General features: G+C 36.2%; 1 protein-coding gene across 3 annotated transcripts in view; it reads left to right on the top strand.

The window, feature by feature from the left end:
• Positions 1-23,250, top strand: part of MACROD2 (mono-ADP ribosylhydrolase 2) — a 1,936,537-nt gene that overhangs the window by 432,135 nt on the left and 1,481,152 nt on the right. For all 3 annotated transcript variants that reach the window (XM_024735453.1, XM_024735452.1, XM_024735451.1), the window contains exon 3: positions 19,827-19,856. In XM_024735453.1, coding sequence (XP_024591221.1) covers positions 19,827-19,856 — 30 coding nt within the window. The remainder of the gene's footprint in view (positions 1-19,826; positions 19,857-23,250) is intronic.

The raw sequence follows: 23,250 nt of genomic DNA, 5'->3' as shown, positions 1-23,250 counted from the left end.
GTCTTGAGTTGGGACAAGGACTGGACCTTTGTATTCCCATATACATCAGTCATTGGACAGGGAACCAGGCTTTTATATCCCAAGTTAGGCAATGTGAGCCACCCAAGAAGGGAGCATGACCTAGGTGAGGCAGCTGTTTTCAGCTGAGATAGTCCCTGGGGAGGCCACCAGCTAACCTGTCATTTGAACTGGCATCCCACTAAATGTTATAGTTTATGTTCTTTTTATTTCTTTCTGACTTCTTTCAAGATTTTTTTTTGTCTTTAGTTCTCAGAAGTTTAATTATCTTGTGTCTTTGCATGGATTTCTTTCTTTCTTTCTTTGGCTGCTTCAGGTCTTAGTTGTGACGTGGGCTGTTTGTTGCAGCGCGCGGGCTTCTCTCTAGTTGTGTTGTGTCGGTTTTCTCTTCTCTAGTTGTGGCGCATGGGCTCCAGAGCACATGGGCTCTGTAGTTTGAGGCACATGGGCTCTCTAGTTGAGGCAGGCGTACAAGCTCAGTAGTTGTGGCGCCTGGGCTTAGTTGCCCCGCGGCATGTGGGATCTTAGTTCCCTGACCAGGGATCGAACTGAGTCACCTGCATTGGAAGATGGATTCTTTACCACTGCACCACCAGGGAAATTCCTGCATGGATTTCTTTGGGTTTATCTTATGTGGGATTCATCTCATGAATCTATTGGTTTATATTTTTCATTAAATCTGTGAAGTTTTCAGTCATTCTTTCTTCAGATAATCCATTGACCCTACTTTCTTCCTTTCCAACCTCTCGGATCTATTGCTTTTGTCCCACGGGTCCCTGAGGCTCTGTTCATTTTAGGAGCCTCAAGCTCCTATTTATATCTTTAATTTTAGTAGGAATTGACTCTGTTTGGGTTTAGTTCACAGGTCTTGGACTACCTCAGTGGGCTCTAGTTCCAATGACATTTAAATTTTCATAGCCTTTTTGATGTTGTGCTTTTGGTTTAATGTAACTTGAATGGGGGGGCAGTCCCTACTGTTTCTGCCTGAGGGGCAGAAGGAATTTCCTGGTGTTTCTAGGTGGGGACAAGGAAGTCTCTGACCTGACAGAGTGAAGAGTGCTTCTGGGCCTGGTTGATTATCTTGGTGGGGATCCCTCCTCTGGCCAGCTTTCCTCCACCCACCTTCTCCCTGGATGTTTCGTGGAGGGAGAAAGATTCTCAGGCCTAGCGGGGAAGAACAGCACTTCCTAAGCCAGAGCTTGTCGTGGCCTGTGCCCCCTGCCCGTGGGAGATGGGAGATGGGAAGTCCTTCCTGGTCTGGGTGCTTGTGTCAGGATCCCCTTTTCTGGTGCCCCCCAACCATCCAGTGTCTCTTGGTGTAGGAGGGGAGTCTCAGGCCCTGAGGAAGAGAGCAATTTTATTGAAGAGCTTATTGTCAGTGGGGCTCCTGTTGATCCAGGGAAGAAGGAACCTACCTGCACCGCCTTCTGTTTCTAGGTTGTATGTCAAGAGATACTGAGCCTGGTTGCGTTCTTCCTTTGGGTGGGAGGATGTAAGATGTCTTGCACCTAGATTGTTCCTCCTATCCTGGGATCTCTAACCAGTTCACTTTTCAGAGTTTTTCTTTGGTTGCCTCTTGCATTATTTTCAGCATTTATAGTTGTACTTAGGGAGGGAGAGGGGAGGAGGAATGGCACAGGAAGAAGCAAATCTATGCCATCTTGTCTGAACTGGAGGTCTGAGAAGACAACATTTTGGAAAATATAATATCATAAAGTACCATCAACTTGTAAAACAACATTTTTTCTTACTTCAACATCATGATTCAAATGTTTAAATATTAAATGCATTAATTATATTACAATATTTATAATTTATAGATTTATTTATTATAATTATCTAATTTAGTGTGTCTATTTTACTTTCTATTTATTCTCAGCACTTATCCCAGAGCACCCATGCATAATGTCTGCTTAACAAATGGTTGTTAAACAATTAAATTATAATGTACATTTTTATAAGTGTTAAATGGAGGCACAGAGATCTAGGTGACCTGCCCAAAATTATATAACTAATTACTGGTGCAATTTGGATTAACATTAAATACTTTTTTTGGTAGACCCCAAATCCATTGCATGGGGAATACCCATATACAAATTCTTTGATTAACTATTGCTGCTTCTATATTATTTCTGATATTTGGATATCTCAGAGTGGCATTAGAAGTGTAACTATTTTCAATAAGTAATTTTTGGTTATCCTGTGAGATTTGTTAAATAATAATAATTTTTAAAAGCCTCCGTAGTCAGTAATCAGCATCTCACCAATGATAATACTTTGGTCTGAGCTTAATATCAGTGCTTTTCAATGCACTAGAATAAAACTAATCTCTATCATAGAATCCACAGCTGGCCTGATGGAACTGTAATAGCAAAAGTAGTTGGTATTTTTTGATATTCACAGAACGCAAATTATAACTTGTCTCTTGTGTACAGAAAAAAGTGGGTCTTTTTGTACATGATTAAAGTTGATGTTGATAAAGTTACATTTTTCCGTGTTTCAGAGGAGAGTTTTTTGATGCTTGCAGTTTATATAAACATAATGATATATTGAATATTTATTGTCTCCTTGAGCAGTGTAAACTTTTATTGCACATCAATAGAAGGCGCCCATAATTTGAAATAGTTATTAGAGCTATGTAATTTAATTTAGGAAGGAGAAAAATCATTACGATTTTTATTTGTTACCTCAAGTTATCAAAATGATTCTTTAATTGATAATCCTAAATTCAAGGATGAGGAGTTGCTAATGATAGAAAATTCAGGACGAATGAAAGTATGTATTTATTTTCATTTTGTGTATTTCATTATAAGTATATAAAATCTTAGATTAGCCAGTTTGCATTTACTTGGTGAAAGCCAAACCTTAATGTATTATTATTGTTTTGCTAAATTTAACTGACCTCAAGTCAAAAGCCCTGTTAATTAAGAAATATATATCCTCATGGATAGCAGCGTGTGCATACTTGTTCATGTTACCTAAAATCATACTGAGAATTTTCATCTTTTTTGAAGGCCACTTTTTAATGTTATCAGAATATTAAATATAATGTTTTAAAGGAGTTTTCCTTTATAGAAAATTTCAGGTTTTAAGAGATCTAAATTGCTGATTATTGTACAATAATAGTGTTAGTAAGTGACATGGGGAAAGTATAGCTAAAGATATTTAAACTTTTATGACTTTAAGTCGTATGATATATGTAAATGCTGTCCATTCTGGTCACTAGTTAGATTAAAAAACTGGTGATACTACCTTGACATTGGTGTTATTTGAATTCATTGTTTATCATGGGTATTGGATATCCATGTATTTTGAAATGATATGGGGGAAATGAAATAATTCCTTAAGAGATAGTCTGGCATACTGTAAAGATAATTGGTTAGATATTTGATTAAAGGGCTCAAATATTGGGTTGAATACTGACTTACCAGCTCACAACTTTGGGGCAAGCAATTTAGTGTCACTGTAGCCTTCATTTCCTCATATGTTATAGGAAAAGTAAAATTCACACTTTGCAAGGCTGTTTAAAGGATGACAGATACCATATAGGTCTTAACATTGCCTAGTAAATAATAGATGCTTAGAAAATTGTTATCATGATCTATTTTTATATTACTTAATTTGGTTCTGATAATAGGCATATTTTCTCCCTTGTTCAGCTTACTATAAAATATGTGTCAGCTTGTCCACTAGCTTGGTGATTCAGAGCATGACTTTCTGATAGAAATGAATCATACAAGAGCTCATTTTAAAACTTTCGTAAGTTGGTCATGTCACAGGGTCAAATTTGGTGCAAGTAGTTAGATCAGAGCTGCTTGATGATGTTAAGTATTGCGTGAGGATGAATGGAAAGCTGGGTCAGCTCCTCTGTCAACTGCACATTTTAGCTGTGTAACAAGACTTCAGTGAACTGGAGGAAGAATGTTACTTTAAAATGATGTGTTCAGATTGGAAAAAGAAAAATGAAAATATAGCTCTATTGAATTTTCTTTAATTTAACATAAGTAGAATTGGTCATGCGAGAGAAAGTCTTCATATACTAAAACAGTTTAGAAAAGAAATAGTTGTACTTAGCCTTGAAATCCATACTGAACTGAAGCATTCTTACATCTCTTTGTGTTTTTGATCAATTTCCCTTCCATATCTTTCTAATGAGTTAATATCTACTGAGCTTCTTTATCTTTAAAATTCTGAAGTATACTTTAAATTTGCAAGGAATTTAATTAGAAAATAGGGGAAACTTTCTCTAATCTTTTTTAGAGAAGTTTTTAGTTTGCTTTGAAGTTCAAGACCTATCATGATTTGTGTCTAGTAAACTTGAAAAGAAAGTGGTTAAAGAGGCTCACCATCAGTTGAGATGGATTTATTATTTTTACATTAAATACAGACCATTTTGAAATTTATATATTTGAAATCAATCAGAAATTCAGACTGAATATATAAGTGAGAACTTTTCACTGATGTATTTTACATTTAAATCAGAAGCATTCCAGTGAACCTCATCTACATGCCAAGAGATTTTGCTTCAGATTATTTATTGACAGACATCAGATGATACTGATGTTTTATGTGCTTCCTAGGGTATACTTATGAATGTTAGATTTTTGCTGTTTTTGACATTTTAATATGCAAATTTTAATAATTATTAAACTCTTAAGTTTGAAAAATGCATATGCTCTGTTATCCATAAATACTTTGGAGGATTTGCTCTATAGGATAGAAGCATCAGTATGTAGTAAAACACACACACACACACACAATGATTTTTACTAGAGCTTTTTCTATAATGGCAGAACTGGAAAAAACCTAAGTGTCCGTCAATAATGGGAGTGGTTTCACTCAAACTTGTGAAAATTATAGTATGTCATATATTATTTTATTAGTTCGAGCCCTTGATGTATTGATAAATTAGAAAATTTGGTTGCACAGTAATTTTTATAGTAGAATCCATTGTTTTTTAAACATTAATCCCAGGAAGACTCAATTATGTGTGTATATTTATATGAACATGGAGAAAAGTATGGAAAGGAATAGAAGATAAGAGGAGTTGAGTTTGTTTAATAAAATTATTGATTCACATGTTCAAATGAATACATATTATTTTATGCTTTTTAAAAATATATTTTATATTTTAATTAATAAGGACAACTTTAGTCTACTATATTGATTATTCCCCAAATGGTAACATAAGAACATGAGTCATCCTAATAACAGTTATTAATTAAGAGTGTTAGTTTGGGAAGGGATGTGTGATTTAGGCTAGCCACCAGTTGTGACCAGTCTGTAAAACGGTATCTGTTCAATCAAAGTCCCAACAGGAACCTTGGCACAATCAAATTAGGATACTTCAAGGACAGCTTATTTATAAAGGGAATAAGTACAAGGGTTGGAGATAGATATGGTGTAAATGAACCTCAAGGGATTGTTCAGGAACCAGAGGGTACCAACCGCACAGCTGTCACAACTCTAAGCTCAAAGAGGTGAGTAGAGGGAGACATATCAGAAACTAGAAGGAGACGAAGTCATGTTATAAACTAAATGACCTTGATTAGAGTAGTGACCTTTATTCAAAGGACATAGTCAGGTCAAGGTAAACTTACAGGAAGAGAAACAGGGGAATGAATACCTTCAACTCATTCTCAACTCAACTTTCCCACCAGCTACTGCCAGGGCTCCCTATTGACTGAAGTCAACCAGAGTCAGAGGGTAAGAGGACCCATTGATGTCATTTATATAGTTAAATCACTTTGGGCAGAGAACAGGGGCAACTGTAGAGAGTGGGGCTTGAGGAGTAAATAGAAATTATCTGGCATAAAATAACCAACATTACTTTTAAACTAAATCATCAAAAGAATCCAGAAGGGGCAAGTGTTATAATATGTAAAATAATGACATCCATTTTCTTTACGGGCTTATAGAATTATTTTTAAATTGACCTAAAACCAAAGACAGAATTAAAATAATAATTTGAAGATGACCTTCTTCTTCATTTTCCTGTGTTCAGAAGTTCTAGTTTCTTCCCAAAACTCTGATGAGGGCATAGCCCAGGACACCTCAGATTGAGGGTAGAGGACTGTAGTTCTCTAAGATGAATATGGTCGCGGTCTCCACAAAGTGAAGATTGATCTGCATGCTTTTAGCATACTCCCACAATTAGTGGAGGTTTTCTGTTAACCTCTATTGTGTCTTCCAGAAGTAGCACTGTAATCAAGGTCATGGGTAGGGAACTGACATCTGAGCCTCAACATATTCCAGGCGCCAATTGTGCGTTCACATAAGTTATCACCCTTGCTCCTCTCAGCTAACCTGTACCATGACTATTATTTTACCAAATGGCTGATTAATACAAGAGATTAGATTATCAATTGGAGTTTAAAGAACTTTCTCAAGGACGATGATAGAGTCTGGAATTGGACCGCAATCTGTTTGGCTCCCTCCTGGCGTAGCCTCACTTGGCTGTGAAATTGTGAAGGAGTCATTATCTGTTACTGTAGCTCTCTCACTTGTCCCAGAAATATGACTTTCCCTTTCCCCTCTCTCTTTCCCCTGTCTTACATTCATTCCCTTAGTTATGTTTTTAACAAATATTTATTCAGCCCCTACTCTGTGCCAGGAACTGTGCATGGTCCTGTCGATACCAACAAACATGGCCTTCACCTTTGTGGATTTTAAATTTTGACAAGTGTTCTCAGGGTAGCAATCCTATTCATTTCCTTTAACCCCAAGTCCTTTACCTTTGAGGTTCTTTGTCTCAGTCTTCCCATTTATTTACTGTGACTGAGAATTATTCTTTTGTCTTACTCGTTTAAAGTGTAACCTAAAATAAACCTTTTGTAAAAACGTATTTGCTGTTTCATTATTGTAGAGACATAAAGATGCCATAATATTATAAGAAAGATGAAATAAGGAAACTAAAACAGTTTTTCTTTTAAAGATACTGTCTGGTTTTATTAAAAAAAATCAGTCTCTCCAAGAAGTGTATAAATGAGGGTGCATGTTCAGGCTTATGTTTTCATCGGGCTAAAGTGTATCATATTCCCTCAAATAAGTGCATCTTCTATTTTTTAAATTGAGACTTGGTTTGCATTCAAAATTTTCCTTGTGAAAGACAAGTTAAAATTTCTGTTCAAGTGTCTTGTATTATTACAACTACAACGCTAATGTACATTTGAACTCATTCCCCACCCCACCGCCCACCCCCACCAATTTAGACACGCTTGTTCACTCTTTGGAAAGTCCCAGATTGGGTGACTTAAGTAATCCCATTTTTGTAACTGAGCCAGTGTTATCATTATCAAAATTACAACTGATTCAGAGCACAGTTTCAAGAAGGATGACTGGTACATAGAAACATGTGCTGATCCTCTCATTTTGCTTGAGTTGCACTGCATTGTGAAGCTGTAGGCACTGCCAGTGCTTTAGTTCACCCTTTAATAATTAAATCAGGTGATCTTCAGTAGGATAACATTTAGTAGACCCCATGCGCATTGTGTTTTGTTACCATCTTTGGATGTGATTTCAGAAGAACAAACAACAACAGTCATATACACATACATACATATATATGTGTGTGTGTGTGTGTGTGTGTGTGTGTGTGTGTGTATTTCCAATTTGAATTTGGCATTATTGTATGGTAGGTCCTAGGTTCTTCTCCTAGGCCTGATGCCAGAGAAGTTACCTAACATCTTTGATCCTCTTTAACTTTCCATTTTTGTAAAATGAAGGAGCTGGACAAAACAAGTGTTTTTTTTACCATTTTGTAAAATGAAGGAGTTGGACAAAACAAGTGTTGCAATATTCCAAGAAGTCCCGAGCACCCAGGGTAATAGCTGGTGACACCAGATTGGCAAAACGGGGCAGCTGTAGCTCCTCCCTTGCAGTTCAACCAGAGTAATTCCATTTTGTTTCATTGTTAATACTCCCAAGTAAGTTTTCCAATTCCTGATGCCTTTTCACCTATTTATCAATAGTAGGACTCATTGTATTCTGTTTTTGGCTTCATGGTGGGTTACAGCTTATACAACCACACAGATCCTGGAATAATCAATAGTTCCTTTGAATTCTGCAGTATATGAAATGTGAATTATTCATCATGTGTTTATGCCTGGTTTCTACATGTGAAATAGTTAAGCCTATTTTTTTTTAACATCTTTATTGGAGTATAATTGCTTGACAATGGTGTGTTCATTTCTGCTGTATAGCAAAGTGAATGAGCTATACGTATACATATATCCTCATATCTCCTTAAACCTATTCTTAATTTTCTCTCTTTGTAATCTTCAAAGCAGGAAATTATACCATTGCCCAAAACTTCTGGCACTGTTGATTTTGATCAGGAGGTGTAAATCTGGTAAATCATGAACAGAGAGCTGTTGCCAAATTGATGGCTGTATTTGTCTGTGTAGATTGTATTTCCACAGCTATCAGTTGAGATGGTTGCTCCCTGTTAAAAGTGGTTCTAGAGTCATGCACGTGCTTGGGATTTTAATCTTAACAGATTTTTTTTTTTAGCCCTTCCTAATTTGAGTTTCAAAGTCTAGGGAATATAATGTGTGCCATTCTAAAGGGTGATATTTTGGCTTTTGTAGTTTTTAGGATAACATGTTGTGAATGAAGTGGTGTTTTAAGTAGAGCCTCTGGGAAGGTTTTTTGCCAACAATCATTTTGACATCCCATGTGCTCTACTGTAATAAGGAAGCAGAATAAATAAGCTAAACTAGGTGGTCAGTATGCTTTTAAGATGAAAGCAACTATAATCCCCTTTATAATTATGAAAAGCGAACAAAAATCCTGCACAAATAGATTTAATCAATGTTTAAAGACTAGTCTCCCAGGCAGTTGCTTGTTTGACAGATAGTCCTGGGTGAAGGTAGAAATGGAGTGGGAAAATAAATAGTTACTAAGTACAGATAATAGGAATTACTGGGCAAGTGGAATAAAAAGTTGTTCCAAACAGGCCAGTTTGACTCACAAAGGACATGGGTTACCTCTCCCAGCTCTGGACTATTTCACAGACTGAATTATTTCAGACTCAGAAACTGCAGGAGCTATTAGCCATGCTAAAGTACAATGCTGGCACATGTGAGGTTAGTAGGCTTGTTTTTCAAAATTATTGAATCGAATTTCATTACATCAAAAGCTGTCCAATGTAAGAGAAGACCTCTGATCCAGTGATCCCCAATATATAGCATGTGTGCTGCCATTTTAATTCTTCCTTTCCCCGTCTGACCGTGACCAACATTATTAATTGATCATGGTTCTCTATTCCACTGAGCCTAGATTTAGCCTCAGAAACCTTCTCAAACCAGAGGTACAGACAGTCTCTTGTAATTAATGAATCTGAATTGTTTGAAACCTGTTTGACATCCCCGATTGGTTCTGAATTTCCTGATGGAAGAAGATAGGTAAGATAGTTGACTATGACTTGCCAAAATCATCTGCTATTTAGTAACTGAAGCAGAATTAAAATGAGGTTACCTGGCTCTCAGTTCAGTATTCTTTGTATTACCCTATATAGACTGAAAAGGATTTTGAGATCTTAGGAGGAAAAGTGCTTTAGGTAATAATGTAATGGTGTATATTCCATCTAGGAACTTCTACTGTTATAAGATTACTTATACAGTAATTGTATTTTCATTATTTGATCCACAATTTAATTATCGTTATATTCTTAAAAAGACACACACACACACACACACACACACACGTAGAAGAGGGTCATTTAAGAATTATTTTTTTCAGGAAGAAAGTAAGGTAATATTCCATTTGTATCTTGAGAAAAACATAAAATCATGACACTACTGTCAAACACCAGGATTATTTTTCGTTTAGGCTAATTATCCCGTGAAAAAGAATCCTACTTGTATCTGATTTTTTTTTTCGTTTTGATAATTTTATAATGAATATTTATACCTATGTATAATTTGATAATTTGAATTAAAAAATTCAAAAATGAGTTTAATTAGAAAAAAACAATTTCTCTAAATGTCAAAAAACAATCATTTGCTTAGGGTATGATAAGTAAATTCTTCAAATTTGCCACTTTGAAATTAGATTTTGGTCACCCTTACCCCCATTTTATATTCCGTGTTGTTTTTGCTTTTTAAACAGTGAGACTGTTCATTTCATTGAGTTGTTATTTTGGGGAGGAAAAAGTGCAATACACAGATTCATTAATTTGTAATGGCTCATTTTAGTTTCTCATTGAATCAGTCTTTGAGACAATTACTGAAGCTTGCTTTTTTCCTCGACCTCCTCTGGTAATAGAAGTGACATTTTACTTAGGAAAATATGAAAAAAAAATAGTGTTGATTGAGATTCGTTCAAGATGGCAGAGTAGAAGGACATGTGCTCACTCCCTCTTGCAAGAGCACCAGAATCACAACTAACTGCTGAACAATCATTGACAGGAAGACACTGGAACTCACCAAAAAAGATCCCCCAATTCCAAAGACAAAGGAGAAGCCACAATGAGATGGTATTAGGGGTGCAATCACAATAAAATCAAATCCCATAACTGCTGGGTGGGTGACTCACAAACTGGAGAACACTTACACCACAGAAGTCCACCCACTGGAGTGAAGGTTCTGAGCCCCACGTCAGGTTTCCCAACCTGGGGGTCTGGCAACGGGAGGAGGAATTCCTAGAAATCAGACTTTGAGGGACTAGCAGGAGTTGATTGCAGGACTTTGACAGGACTGGGGGAAATGATGACTCCACTCTTGGAGGGCACACACAAAGTAGTGTGGTATTGGGAACCAGGGAAAGGAGCAGTGACCCCATAGGAGACTGAACCAGACCTACCTGCTGGTGTTGGAGGGCCTCATGCAGAGGTGGCAGGTGGCTGTGGCTCACTGTGAGGACAAGTACACTGACGGCAGAAGTTCTGGGAAGTACTCCTTGGAGTGAGCCCTCCCAGAGTCTGCCATTAGCCCCACCAAAGAGCCAGGTAGGCTCCAGGTGTTGGGTCACCTCAGGCCAAACAACCAGCAGGGCAGGAAGCCAGCCCCACCCATCAGCAGACAGGCAGATTAAAGTTTTACTGAGCTCTGCCCACCAGAGCAACACCCAGCTCTATGCACCACCAGTCCCTCCCATCAGGATACTCACACAAGCCTCTTAGATAGCCTCATACACCAGAGGCAGACAGCAGAAGTAAGAACAACTACAATCCTGCAGCCTGTGGAAGAAAAACTACATTTACAGAAAGAGAGACAAGACGAAAAGGCAGAGAGCTATGTACCAGATGAAGGAACAAGATAAAACCCCAGAAAAACAACTAAATGAAGTGGAGATAGGCAACCTTCCAGAAAAAGGATTCAGAATAATGATAGTGAAGATGATCCAGGACATCAGAAAAAGAATGGAGGCAAAGATGAAGAAGATGCAAGAAATGTTTAACAAACACCTAGAAGAATTAAAGAACAAACACCTAGAAGAATTAAAGAACAAACAAACAGAGATGAACAATACAATAACTGAAACGAAAAATATACCAGAAAGAATCAATAGCAGAATAACTGAGGCAGAACAAACGATAAGTGACCTGGAAGACAGAATGGTGGAATTCACTGCCATGGAACAGAATAAAGAAAAAAGAATGAAAAGAAATGAAGACAACTGAGAAAAACCTACAACAAAGATTACTCTACTCAGCAAGGATCTCATTCAGATTCAACGGAGAAATCAAAAGCTTTACAGACAAGCAAAAGCTAAGAGAATTCAGCACCACCAAACCAGCTCTACAACAAATGCTAAAGGAAGTTCTCTGAGTGGGAAACACAAAAGAAGAAAAGGACCTACAAAAACAAACCCAGGGGCTTCACTGGTGGCCCAGTGGTTGAGAGTCCGCCTGCCGATGCAGGGGACATGGGTTCGCGCCCCGGTCTGGGAAGATCCCACATGCCTTGGAGCGGCTGAGCCCGTGAGCCGTTCTGAGTGGGAAACACAAAAGAAGAAAAGGACCTACAAAAACAAACCCAGGGGCTTCACTGGTGGCCCAGTGGTTGAGAGTCCGCCTGCCGATGAAGGGGACATGGGTTCGCGCCCCGGTCTGGGAAGATCTCACATGCCTTGGAGCGGCTGAGCCCGTGAGCCATGGCCGCTGAGCCAGTGCGTCAGGAGCCTGTGCTCTGCAACGGGAGAGGCCACAACAGTGAGAGGCCCACGTACTGCAAAACAAAAAACAAAAGACAAATAACAAAAAAAAGAAAAACAAACCCATAACAATTAAGAAAATGGTAATAGGAACATACAAATCGATGATTACCTTAAACGTAAATGGATTAAATGCTCCAACCAAAAGACACAGGCTCGCTGATTGGATACAAAAACAAGACCCATATATGTGCTGTCTACAAGAGACCCACTTCAGACCTAGGGACACATACAGACTGAAAGTGAGGGGATGGAAAAAGATATTCCATGCAAATGGAAATCAAAAGAAAGCTGGAGTAGCAATACTTATATCAGATAAAATAGACTTTAAAATAAAGAATGTTATAAGAGACAAGAAAGGACATTACATAATGATCAAGGGATCAATCTGAGAAGAAGATATAACAATTATAAATATATATGCACCCAACATAGGAGCACTCAATACGTAAGGCAACTGTTAACAGCTATAAAAGAGGAAATCGACATTAACAATGGGGGACGTTAGCACCTCACTTACACCAATAGACAGGTCATCCAAACAGAAAATTAATAAGGAAACATAAGCGTTAAATGACACAACAGATGATAGCTTTAATTGATATTTATAGGACATCCCATCGAAAAACAACAGAATACACTTTCTTCTCAAGTGCACATGGAACATTCTCCAGGATAGATCACATCTTGGGTCACAAATCAAGCCTCAGTAAATTTAAGAAAATTGAAATCATATCAAGCATCTCTTCTGACCACAATGCTATGAGATTAGAAATCAATTACAGGGAAACAAACATTAAAAACACAAACACATGGAGGCTAAACAATACGTTGCTAAATAACCAAGAGACAACTGAAGAAATCAAAAAATACCTAGAGAAAAATGACAATGAAAACACAACGATCCAAAACCTATGGAATGCTGCAAAAGCAGTTCTAAGAGGGAAGTTTATAGCAATACAAGCCTACCTCAAGAAACAAGAAAAATCTCAAATAAACAATCTAACCTTACACCTAAAGGTACTAGAGAAAAAGAACAAACAAAACCCAAAGTTAGTAGAGGGAAAGAAATCATAAAGATCAGAGCAGAAATAAATGAAATAGAAACAAAGAAAACAAAGCAAAGATCAATAAAGCTAACAGCTGGTTCTTTGAGAAGATAAACAAAATTGATAATCCATTAGCCAGACTCATGAAGAAAAAGAGGGAGAGGACTCAAATCAATAAAATTAGAAATGAAAAAGGAGAAATTACAACAGACAGCACAGAAATACAAAGCATCCTAAGAGACTACTGCAAGCAACTCTATGCCAATAAAATGGACAACTGGGAAGAAATGGACAAATTTTTAGAAAGGTATAATCTTCCAAGACTGAACCAGGAAGAAATAGAAAATGTGAACAGACCAATCACAATTAATGAAATTGAAACTGATTAAAAATCTTCCAACAAACAAAAGTCCAGGACCAGATGGCTTCACAGGTGATTTCTATCAAACATTTAGAGAAGAGCTAACACCCTTCCTTCTCAAACTCTTCCCAAAAATTACAGAGAAAGGAACACTCCCAAACTCATTCTATGAGGCCACCATCACCCTGATACCAAAACCAGACAAAGATACTTCAAAAAAAGAAAATTACAGACCAGTATCACTGATGAATATAGATGCAAAAATCCTCAACAAAATACTAGCAAACAGAATCCAACAACACAGTAAAAGGATCACACACCATGACTAAGTGAGATTTATCCCAGGGATGCAAGGATTCTTCAATATACGCAAATCAATCAATGTGATACACCACATCAACAAAGTGAAGAATAAAAACCATACGATCATCTCAATAGATGCAGAAAAGTATTTTGAGAAAATTCAACACCCTTTGTGATAAAACCTCTCCAGAAAGTGGGTATTGAGGGAACCTACCTCAACATAATAAAGGCCATATATGACAAACCCATAGCAAACCTCATTCTCAATGGTGAAAAACTGAAAGCATTTCCTCTAAGATCAGGAAGAAGACAATGATGTCCACTCTCACCACTATTATTCAATATAATTTTGGAAGTCCTAACCATGGCAATCAGAGGAGAAAAGGAATAAAAGGAATCCAATTGGAAAAGAAGAAGTAAAACTGTCACTGTTTGCAGATGACATGATACTGTACACTGAGAATTCTAAAGATGCTACCAGAAAACTACTAGAGCTGATCAATGAATTTGGTAAAGTTGCAGACTATAAAATTAATGTACAGAAATCTCTTGCATTCCTATACACTAATGATGAAAAATCTGAAAGAGAAATTAAGGAAACGCTCTCATTTACCATGGCAACGAAAAGAATAAAATATGTAGGAATAAACCTACCTGGGGAAACAAAAGACCTGTATGCAGGAAACTATAAGACACTGATGAAAGAAATTAAAGATGATAAAAACAGATGGAGAGATATATCATGTTCTCATATTGAAAGAAACAATATTGCGAAAATGATTATACTACCCAAAGCAATCTATAGACTCAGTGCAATCCTTATCAAATTACCAATGGCATTTTTTACAGAACTAGAACAAAAACATCTTAAAATTTATATGGAGACACAAAAGACCCTGAAGAGCCAAAGCAGTCTTGAGGGGAAAAAAAGGAGCTGGAGGAAGCAGAATCCCTGAGTTCAGAATATACTACAAAGCTACAGTAATCAAGACAGTATGGTACTGGCACAAAAACAGAAATATAGCTTAGTGGAACAGCATATAGAAAGCTCAGAGATAAACCCATGCACCTATGGTCAAGTAATCTTTGACAAAGGAGGCAAGAATATACAATGGAGAAAAGGCAGTCTCTTCAATAAGTGGTGCTGGGAAAACTGGAGAGCTACATGTAAAAGAAGAAAATTAGAACACTCCCTAACACCATACACAAAAATAAACTCAGGATGGATTAGAGACCTAAATGTAAGACTGCACACTATAAAACTGTTAGAGGAAAACATAGGCAGAATACTCTTTGACATAAATCACAGCAAGATCTTTTTTGATCCACCTCCTAGAGTAATGGAAATAAAACCAAAAATGAACAAATGGGACCTAATGAAACTTAAAAGCTTTTGCAAAGCAAAGGAAACTACAAACAAGAGAAGACAACCCTCAGAATGGGAAAATAATTGCAAACAAATCAATGGACAAAGGATTAATCTCCAAAGTTTATAAACAGCTCATGCAGCTCAATATTAAAAAAGCAATCAACCCAATCGAAAAATGGGCACAAGACCTAAATAGACATTTCTCCAAGGAAGACATACAGATGGCCAAGAAGCACATGAAAAGCTGCTCAACATCACAAATTATTAGAGAAATACAAATCAAAACTACAATGAGGTATCACCTCACAACAGTTAGAATGGGCATCATCAGAAAATCTACAAACAACAAATGCTGGAGAGGGTGTGGAGAAAAGGGAGCCCTCTTGCACTGTTGGTGGGAGTGTAAATTCATACAGCCACTATGGAGAACAGTATGGAGGTTCTTTAAAAAACTAAAAATAGAATTTCCATATGACCCAGAAATCCCACTACTGGGCATATACCCAGAGAAAAACATAATTCAAAAAGACACATGCACCCCAATGTTCATTGCAGCACTATTTTTTTTTTTTTAACTGGTTGGACTACATGAATTTTTTTAAATAGGATTTACTCTTTTTTTTTCCTTAATTAATTAATTTAGGGCGGTTTTGGGTCTTCGTTTCTGTGCGAGGGTTTTCTCTAGTTGTGGCAAGTGGAGGCCACTCTTCATCGCGGTGCGCGGGCCTCTCACTCTCGCAGCCTCTCTTGTTGCGGAGCACAGGCTCCAGACGCGCAGGCTCAGTAGTTGTGGCTCACGCTCCTAGTTGCCCCACGGCATGTGTGATCTTCTCAGACCAGGGCCCGAACCCGTGTCCCCTGCCTTAGCAGGCAGATTCTCAACCACTGCGCCACCAGGGAAGCCCCATTGCAGCACTATTTACAATAGCCAGGTCGTGGAAGCAACCTATATGTCCATCGACAGACGAATGGATAAAGAAGATGTGGTACATATATACAATGGAATGTTAGCCATAAAAAGGAATGAAATTGAGTCGTTTGTAGAGATGTGCATGGATCTAGAGACTGTCATACAGAGTGAAGTAAGTCAGAAAGAGAAAAACATTTTTCGTATATTAACGCATATATGTGGAACCTAGAAAAATGCTACAGATGAACCGGTTTGCAGGGCAGAAATAGAGACACAGATGTAGAGAAGAAACGTATGGACACCAATGGGGGAAAGTGGAGAGGTCAAGTGTGGTGGTGTGATGAATTGAGAGATTGGGATTGACATATATACACTAATATGTATAAAGTGGATAACTAATAACAACCTGCTGTATAAGAAAAAAAAGTAGTAGCAATTAGCCATGCTACTACGAAAATATATACATATGTATATGGCACTGTCTATGAAGTATTCTTGACAGGGAGTAGAAAAGTGAGCCTAAATCTAATAAAAAATTAAAAATAAAAAAAAAAAAGGAAAATAGTGTTGATTAGTAAGCATGCTCAGAGAAGAGATTTTTAAATCTCAATCTAGAAGCAGTAGCATCATGCTTATCAGCTTTAAGTTTTCTTTGTTCCTTTCTCCTTTACCTTCCATATGTAACTCTAGGAATAACAAGAGGCATATCCAAAATTCCCTCTAGCAGGGGACCTAGGGAGGGACAATAACTATATAAATGTATTTCATGCAATTTTAATCACTATTTCCAAATAAACTTTTAAGAGTTTCTTTAACAGACCTTGATCTTACAGGAAGAAAAGGACCAAAGTTTGCTCTTTCCACACACTTCAGTAAACAAAAACCTCTTCTACGTCAATAAAGAAATGGGATTAATCCTGCCAGTTATCTCACTGTTGGAAAACATGTATTGAGAACTTATTAAATGCAGGCCAAATTATTAAACTCAGACTTTATCTTTAGGGGCTTCCTCTCTAATTAGGATATACCTCGATTTATTAGAAATAATTAAGTAAAAATTAAATGACTACTAATTTTAGAAACACAAAAGTCATTTTCACTTTTGTAAAATGGAAGAAATAATATTAATCCACCTGACCAATAAATGTTGACAATCAGTTATATTATGCATAAGGTGCTTTGTGAAGGTAGAATAATATTAGAAATCATAATAAAGTTTCACTTTTATTTGCCAATATTTTTGTCACTTTTACTGAAGAAAATTGTCTTGATATTTTTCCTAATAATGTAAACATTTTATTTTTTTAATTTTTAGAGAATAGAAATTGAAAAAATAGACTTAAATTTGATGGGTTCTTTAGAAAAATCATTATCAGGATTACAGTTATTTAGAATTGCTTTGAATATATTTAAGCAGCTTAGATTAAGATTCTATTACATGACTGGTAATGCACATGAAATTATCTTAAAAGTGATTGTGCCCTATGTAAATGCCACAATTTTATAAAATACTTCTATGTAGATGTTAAAATGTGGCCAGACATGCTCACCTAGACGCGAGCACACATCTGACATAAACTGACTTGATGGTTCTCCAGGACTGGAGTTCCAGTTCCTACACCTGCTCCCACACATCCACCCACCTCTATTGGACGAGGGCCTGGTTAAACAGATGGGTCTTGTGCTGTGCTCTCAAAAGAGGCAGCCTCCACCTTTACTGAGCAAAGCATTGGGTGAAAATAGGTTATATTGTGTTATTGTGATTCTGGGCATGATAATTTGCATGTAAAGCTACTATTCATTGCTGTTGTTGTTTGTTGTTGGAAATACATTTTTCTTTATGAATGAATATGTATAAATTGGAGGACAACAGATGGAGTTTCTGGGATCTGGAAAACCTATAGACAGGGAAGGAGTTCTCAGTCAAATATAAAAATAAAAAATCGGCAGGAGTGTGAAATGCCATGCAGTTTTATAAATGCATGTAGCTAAGATTTTTAAGAAAATGTTTGGGTTTGCCAAGAAACATCATGAAATTTCTCCCATCCACTAAAGGGTATGGAACCAAGATAGAATTCATAACATCTTTCCTCATTTCCCTTCAGCAAGTTACCACTTCAGCAGTTACAAAGTTTGATTTGGGGCAGGGCATTAAGTCCTGGATACGATCTATGTAAATACTTAACATTTTCACTGTGAAGTCAGAAGGATTTGGGGGACCTGAGGTGACAGGGTGGCAGATGACTTTATAATATCTGAAGTGGGACTTCCCTTGCGGTCTAGTGGTTAACACCACACGCTTCCACTGCAGGAGGCACAGGTTTGATCCATGGTCAGGGAACTAAAATCCCACATGCCATGTGGCGCGACCCAAATAAAGAAAAAAAAGAAAGTTAAAAAAGTAAATAAAATGTAATATCTGAAGCGAATTTTGTTTATGGTTGACTAATGATTGCTACGCAGTCCATATTTGTGATGAAAGCACTGCGGGGAAGGCGTGAGCAGCAATTAGATGGCCCTGTACTTGAAAGATCATATGAGACAAGATTTGATGCTCTAAGATTGACATATTGAGAAAACCTTCAAAGGCATTTGTTCTCCACGCATTTTCATGATGTTCTCTTTAGTGTTTCAATAATTAGCAAACCATCACATATGAATATAGGCATTTATTCTTAAAATGCTCCATTATTTATTGATAGAATCATTAACACTCTGATATTTGCTTCTCTTATTATGGCAGTGTGTGGTTTGTGGACATCACAGGAAAATTCAAGTTAAAGATTCCTACTCCTCTTTCTTAAGTGATTTCTTTAATCTTTTGGTAGCTCAGGTTTCTCCACAAAGAAAGGGACTTTGATTACCACATACTTTTTTTATGTTGCTGCAGGACTTCTGTTTTCTGGCTTTTGTAGAGACTAGATAAACATAGGCGCAAAGTTGCTTAATACTTCAGCAGAAAACTGCAGTGGAACCTTCTGAAAATCTGACCTCTTAAAAAAATCTAAATGGAATAGTCTTATATTTTGCTTATTATTTGACTTCATAATTATATGTGCTAGGTTAATGGATAAATGGGTAAGAAATGACACATCATTGTTTTACAAAAATATTTAAAATTTATTTCTTTCCCTCAAGCAAAAAATTAATGTAAAAACGAATAAATCTGTCACTATTTGAGTTCATTCTTATTGCAGAGTGTCTTGAGATAGCTTTATTTGATGGTGTTTAATTTAATTAAAATTATCATTATACTTTCTTGTTACATTGTTCTTTGAAATTGTTGAAATTGCCTAAATAACATTGTTCTATCTCTAGTTGATAAAATGGAGAAACCAAAAGATTAATTTAGATACAGAATGGAAAAAAAAGGATCACATATGTACTTCATTTTATTAGAAGGAAGCACATTGTAAAAATATTCATTTGAAGAGAAAAAAGAAAAATAGTGAAATATTTCAATTTTCATACCATAATAAAACAGTAATAAAGTCTGTCTTTATATGCAAGTACATATTGTAATATATATATATGTGTGTGTGTGTGTGAGTGTGTGTGTGTATGTACAGCATGATCATTACCAACTTTTCCTGAACTACTCTGGCATATTATATTTTTATATATTATTTAATGTCTTTTATTTTGTTTTCTTTTGAACAGCAAATACCAGTCTTCTTGGAGGTGGAGGTGGTAAGTCCTGAACATCACTTAAAATATATTTTATTACTACACCAACCATAAGATGTTTAGTAAGTTCTGTGATACTTTAAAGAAAATTAATTTTGCTGTAGTCATCAACCACGCAAATTATAATCTTAGAAAATTTATAATAGAAATATCTTGGGTTTGCCTAAACGTTATTTTAACTGACTTCAAAATATGCAGAATACTGTTGTTGTTCTCATCAAGCTTTATATTTCTATCTTTGGCATCAACTATAGCAGCAATAAGCTATTGAGATGAACACACATATAGTAGATGATAGTCACTTTTTAAGTATAGTTGATTTGCAATGTTGTGTTAATTTCCACTGTGCAGCAAAGTGATTCAGTTATACACATATATAAATATATATACATTCTTCTTCATATTCTTTTCCATTTTAGATTATCACAGGATATCAAATATAGTTCCCTGTGCTACACAGTAGGACCTTGTTGTTTATTAATTCTATATATACTAGTTTGCATCTGCTAAGCCCAAACTCCCAATCCATCCCTCCCTCACACCCCTTCCACCTTGGCAACCACAAGGCTGTTCTCTATATCTTTGAGTGTGTTTCTGTTTTATAGATAAGTTTATTTGTGTCATATTTTAGATTCCACATATAAGTGATATCATATGGTATTTGTCTTTCTCTTTCTGACTTACTTCACTTAGTATGCTTATCTCTGGGTCCATCCATGTTGCTGTGAATGGCATTATTTCATTCTTTTTTATGGCTGAGTAATATTCCATTGTGTATATATACCACATCTTCTTTATCCATTCATCTGTTAATGGACATTAAGGTTGTATCCATGTCTTGGCTATTGTGAATAGTGCTGCTATGAACATAGGGGTGCATGTATCTTTTTGAATTATAGTTTTGTCCAGATATATGCCCAGGAGTTGAATTGCTGGATCATATGGCAACTCTAGTTTTTTGAGGAACCTCCATACTGTTTTCAATAGTGGCTGCATGATAGAGTCACTTTTAATATGAATTTTAAAACAATACATCTGGAGACTTGTGGTTTTTATCTTTTTTTTTCATAATAATGACTAAAATCATTATGACTTTGTAGCCTGAGAGCTTAATATATCAGTGACTTACTGTGAAAAATAAAAAAAGAAATTAGTAATGGCATTTTGCTTTTTCTTTCTTCCTTTTTAGAGGAGAGAGAGAAAGAGATCAAAGTGAGATGAGGAAGAGAGAGATTTCTGTACTAGGAATTCTTTTTTGATACTAAATTCTTGGAACTATTTATTATTTTTATTTCTAGGTTGAAAGATGAAAGCTTACCTAGCCCCAGTCTATACTACATGGTAGGGGAGGAAAAAAGTATACAGTAGAATGGGGTCCTTTTCATTTAGGACCCAGATGGACATAAATAGGTTTGTTTTCTCTCTCCCTCTTCCTCTTGCTCCCTCTTTTCATGTATGTGGTTGAAATAGATATGATTGTATATACAGAGCTTTAGGTTTTCAACAAACAAGTTAGAACTTGTTTACTTGATCCCCAACTTTTAAGAAATGTTATCCTTTATAAATCATCATCAGGAGGTTTCAGCTTAAATTTTATTTGAAAATTAAAATTTTAACCATTGTTCCCATATAAGAATCAATAGATTTTTAAAAACAGAATGTTGGAAATAGAAATGATAGAAAATAGTTTAAACTAGAAAGTGCTCTTCATATTACCACATGTCAATGCACATTCTATAGCAGAGTATTTTTCTTCTTCCCCAAATTACTTTAGAAAATATAAATATACAGGGTTTCTCATTGTTCTTCTTCTTCTTCTTCTTTTTGGTATTCTTTGGGAACTAGAAGAGAACTATTCCTTAGGAATGTACTGGATTCCCAATAAATTTTTATCTCTAGGTTTCTTATAATATGTGAAGGAAACATTAAAATAAGTCATTCATAGTGATGATTTTCTTACATGACATATTAGTATTTTAACAAATTTGACTAGTACTGTTAAGTAGGATAAAAAAAGTTAAAACTGAGTCTACATATACAAATCTATCAATTTAAAACAGCAGACAAATTAGCTAGATAGTTAATTTATGGTTCTTGGCTATTTAAAAAAAAACTGAATTGACTAATTATATAAGTTAAAATCACTTTAGCTGCCCATAACAGAAACCCCCCAAATAATAGTGACTTAAAGGAGATAGAAAAATGTTTCTGTCCCCTGTGAAAGTAGCTTAGATGTAGACTAGAGTGGCTGTGCAGTAATCCCATCCTGTCATCAAGTGCTCAAGCTCTGGCTTTTCTGCTCTTCCTTCCTACTGTGTGGAACTCAGGGTCCACAGAGGCTGCTGGACTCTAGGCATCAAAAATATGGGTGTCAGGAGGAGTAAGAAAGGCAAAAAATCAAAAAGGTGGCCCCTAAGAGACAAGCCAGTTTTCTTTAAGCAGCTTTATCTGATGTCTCATATCCTTGAATTGATCAAATGTTCATTCATGGATAATATAGTTTTATGCCAGGAAGAAATGTGCTCATCAAAAAAAAGCAGTGCTCTTTTCTAAGGAAGAAGGGGAGGGTGGAGGTTTGGCAGGCAATGAGCAGTCCCTGCCATTTTGGGGAAGGTAGGCTGCTGTTCAGGTACCCTTGTCAAGCTGCTTTGTTTCAATATATGTATACATGGTTGGTGTGTATAGAATTAACGCTAGTGAGTTGGCCTGTATTTCCTTGTGGTTCCTTCAACCTGTGTGTAGATACAGTGTACATTTTTAGCAATGGCAAGACGTTCAGGAATGGGCAAACTCAATGTTCTGTTTACCTGAAGTATATACTTGACTGTCCTCTAGGTGGTTGATTTTGCTAAATGCAGTTATTTGCCATAATTTCTCATTTCTGAATTCTAAAATTAGCAACTCAGTATCATCATAAAGATAAATTATAGGTATTTAAGATGGATGTAATTTCTTTCATTAAAGTAGGTCATTGACAGGTTTAATTCATTTATGCACTTCTGGAGATGTCAAGATTGCTCTAAAATACATGTCTGATTTTTGGAAAGCTGCATTTAAAACTTAAATTTAAGGAATATTTTTAGCCTTCTCTGAACTGATTTTTGGCCTTTTGATTCTGTGACAAATCTTATTAATCCTGTCAGTGATATTTGTACAGCAACAGCTAATAATCATCTAATAAGGAGCCTAGAACTGATGCAGTCCTCTTGGATTTGATCAATGATTCCTTTTATTGACTTGAATTAATATACCTTCAAAAACCTCTACAGGAAATAATTCTTTGATTGACTAAACAATTTGATCAAGAAAATTTGGGACCACATAAAAAAATAATAATAGTATCTTAAGTACCATTTTTTCAGGTTCTCAGGAGGGCTTCCCCCCAGTTCTGTATAAG

The sequence above is a fragment of the Neophocaena asiaeorientalis genome, unplaced genomic scaffold (assembly GCF_003031525.2).
Source record: "Neophocaena asiaeorientalis asiaeorientalis breed wild unplaced genomic scaffold, Neophocaena_asiaeorientalis_V1.1 scaffold64, whole genome shotgun sequence".
NCBI classification, from domain to species: Eukaryota; Metazoa; Chordata; class Mammalia; order Artiodactyla; family Phocoenidae; genus Neophocaena; species Neophocaena asiaeorientalis.
The sequence above is the reverse complement of the archived record's forward strand: the minus strand, read 5'-3'. Positions and strand labels throughout refer to the sequence as shown.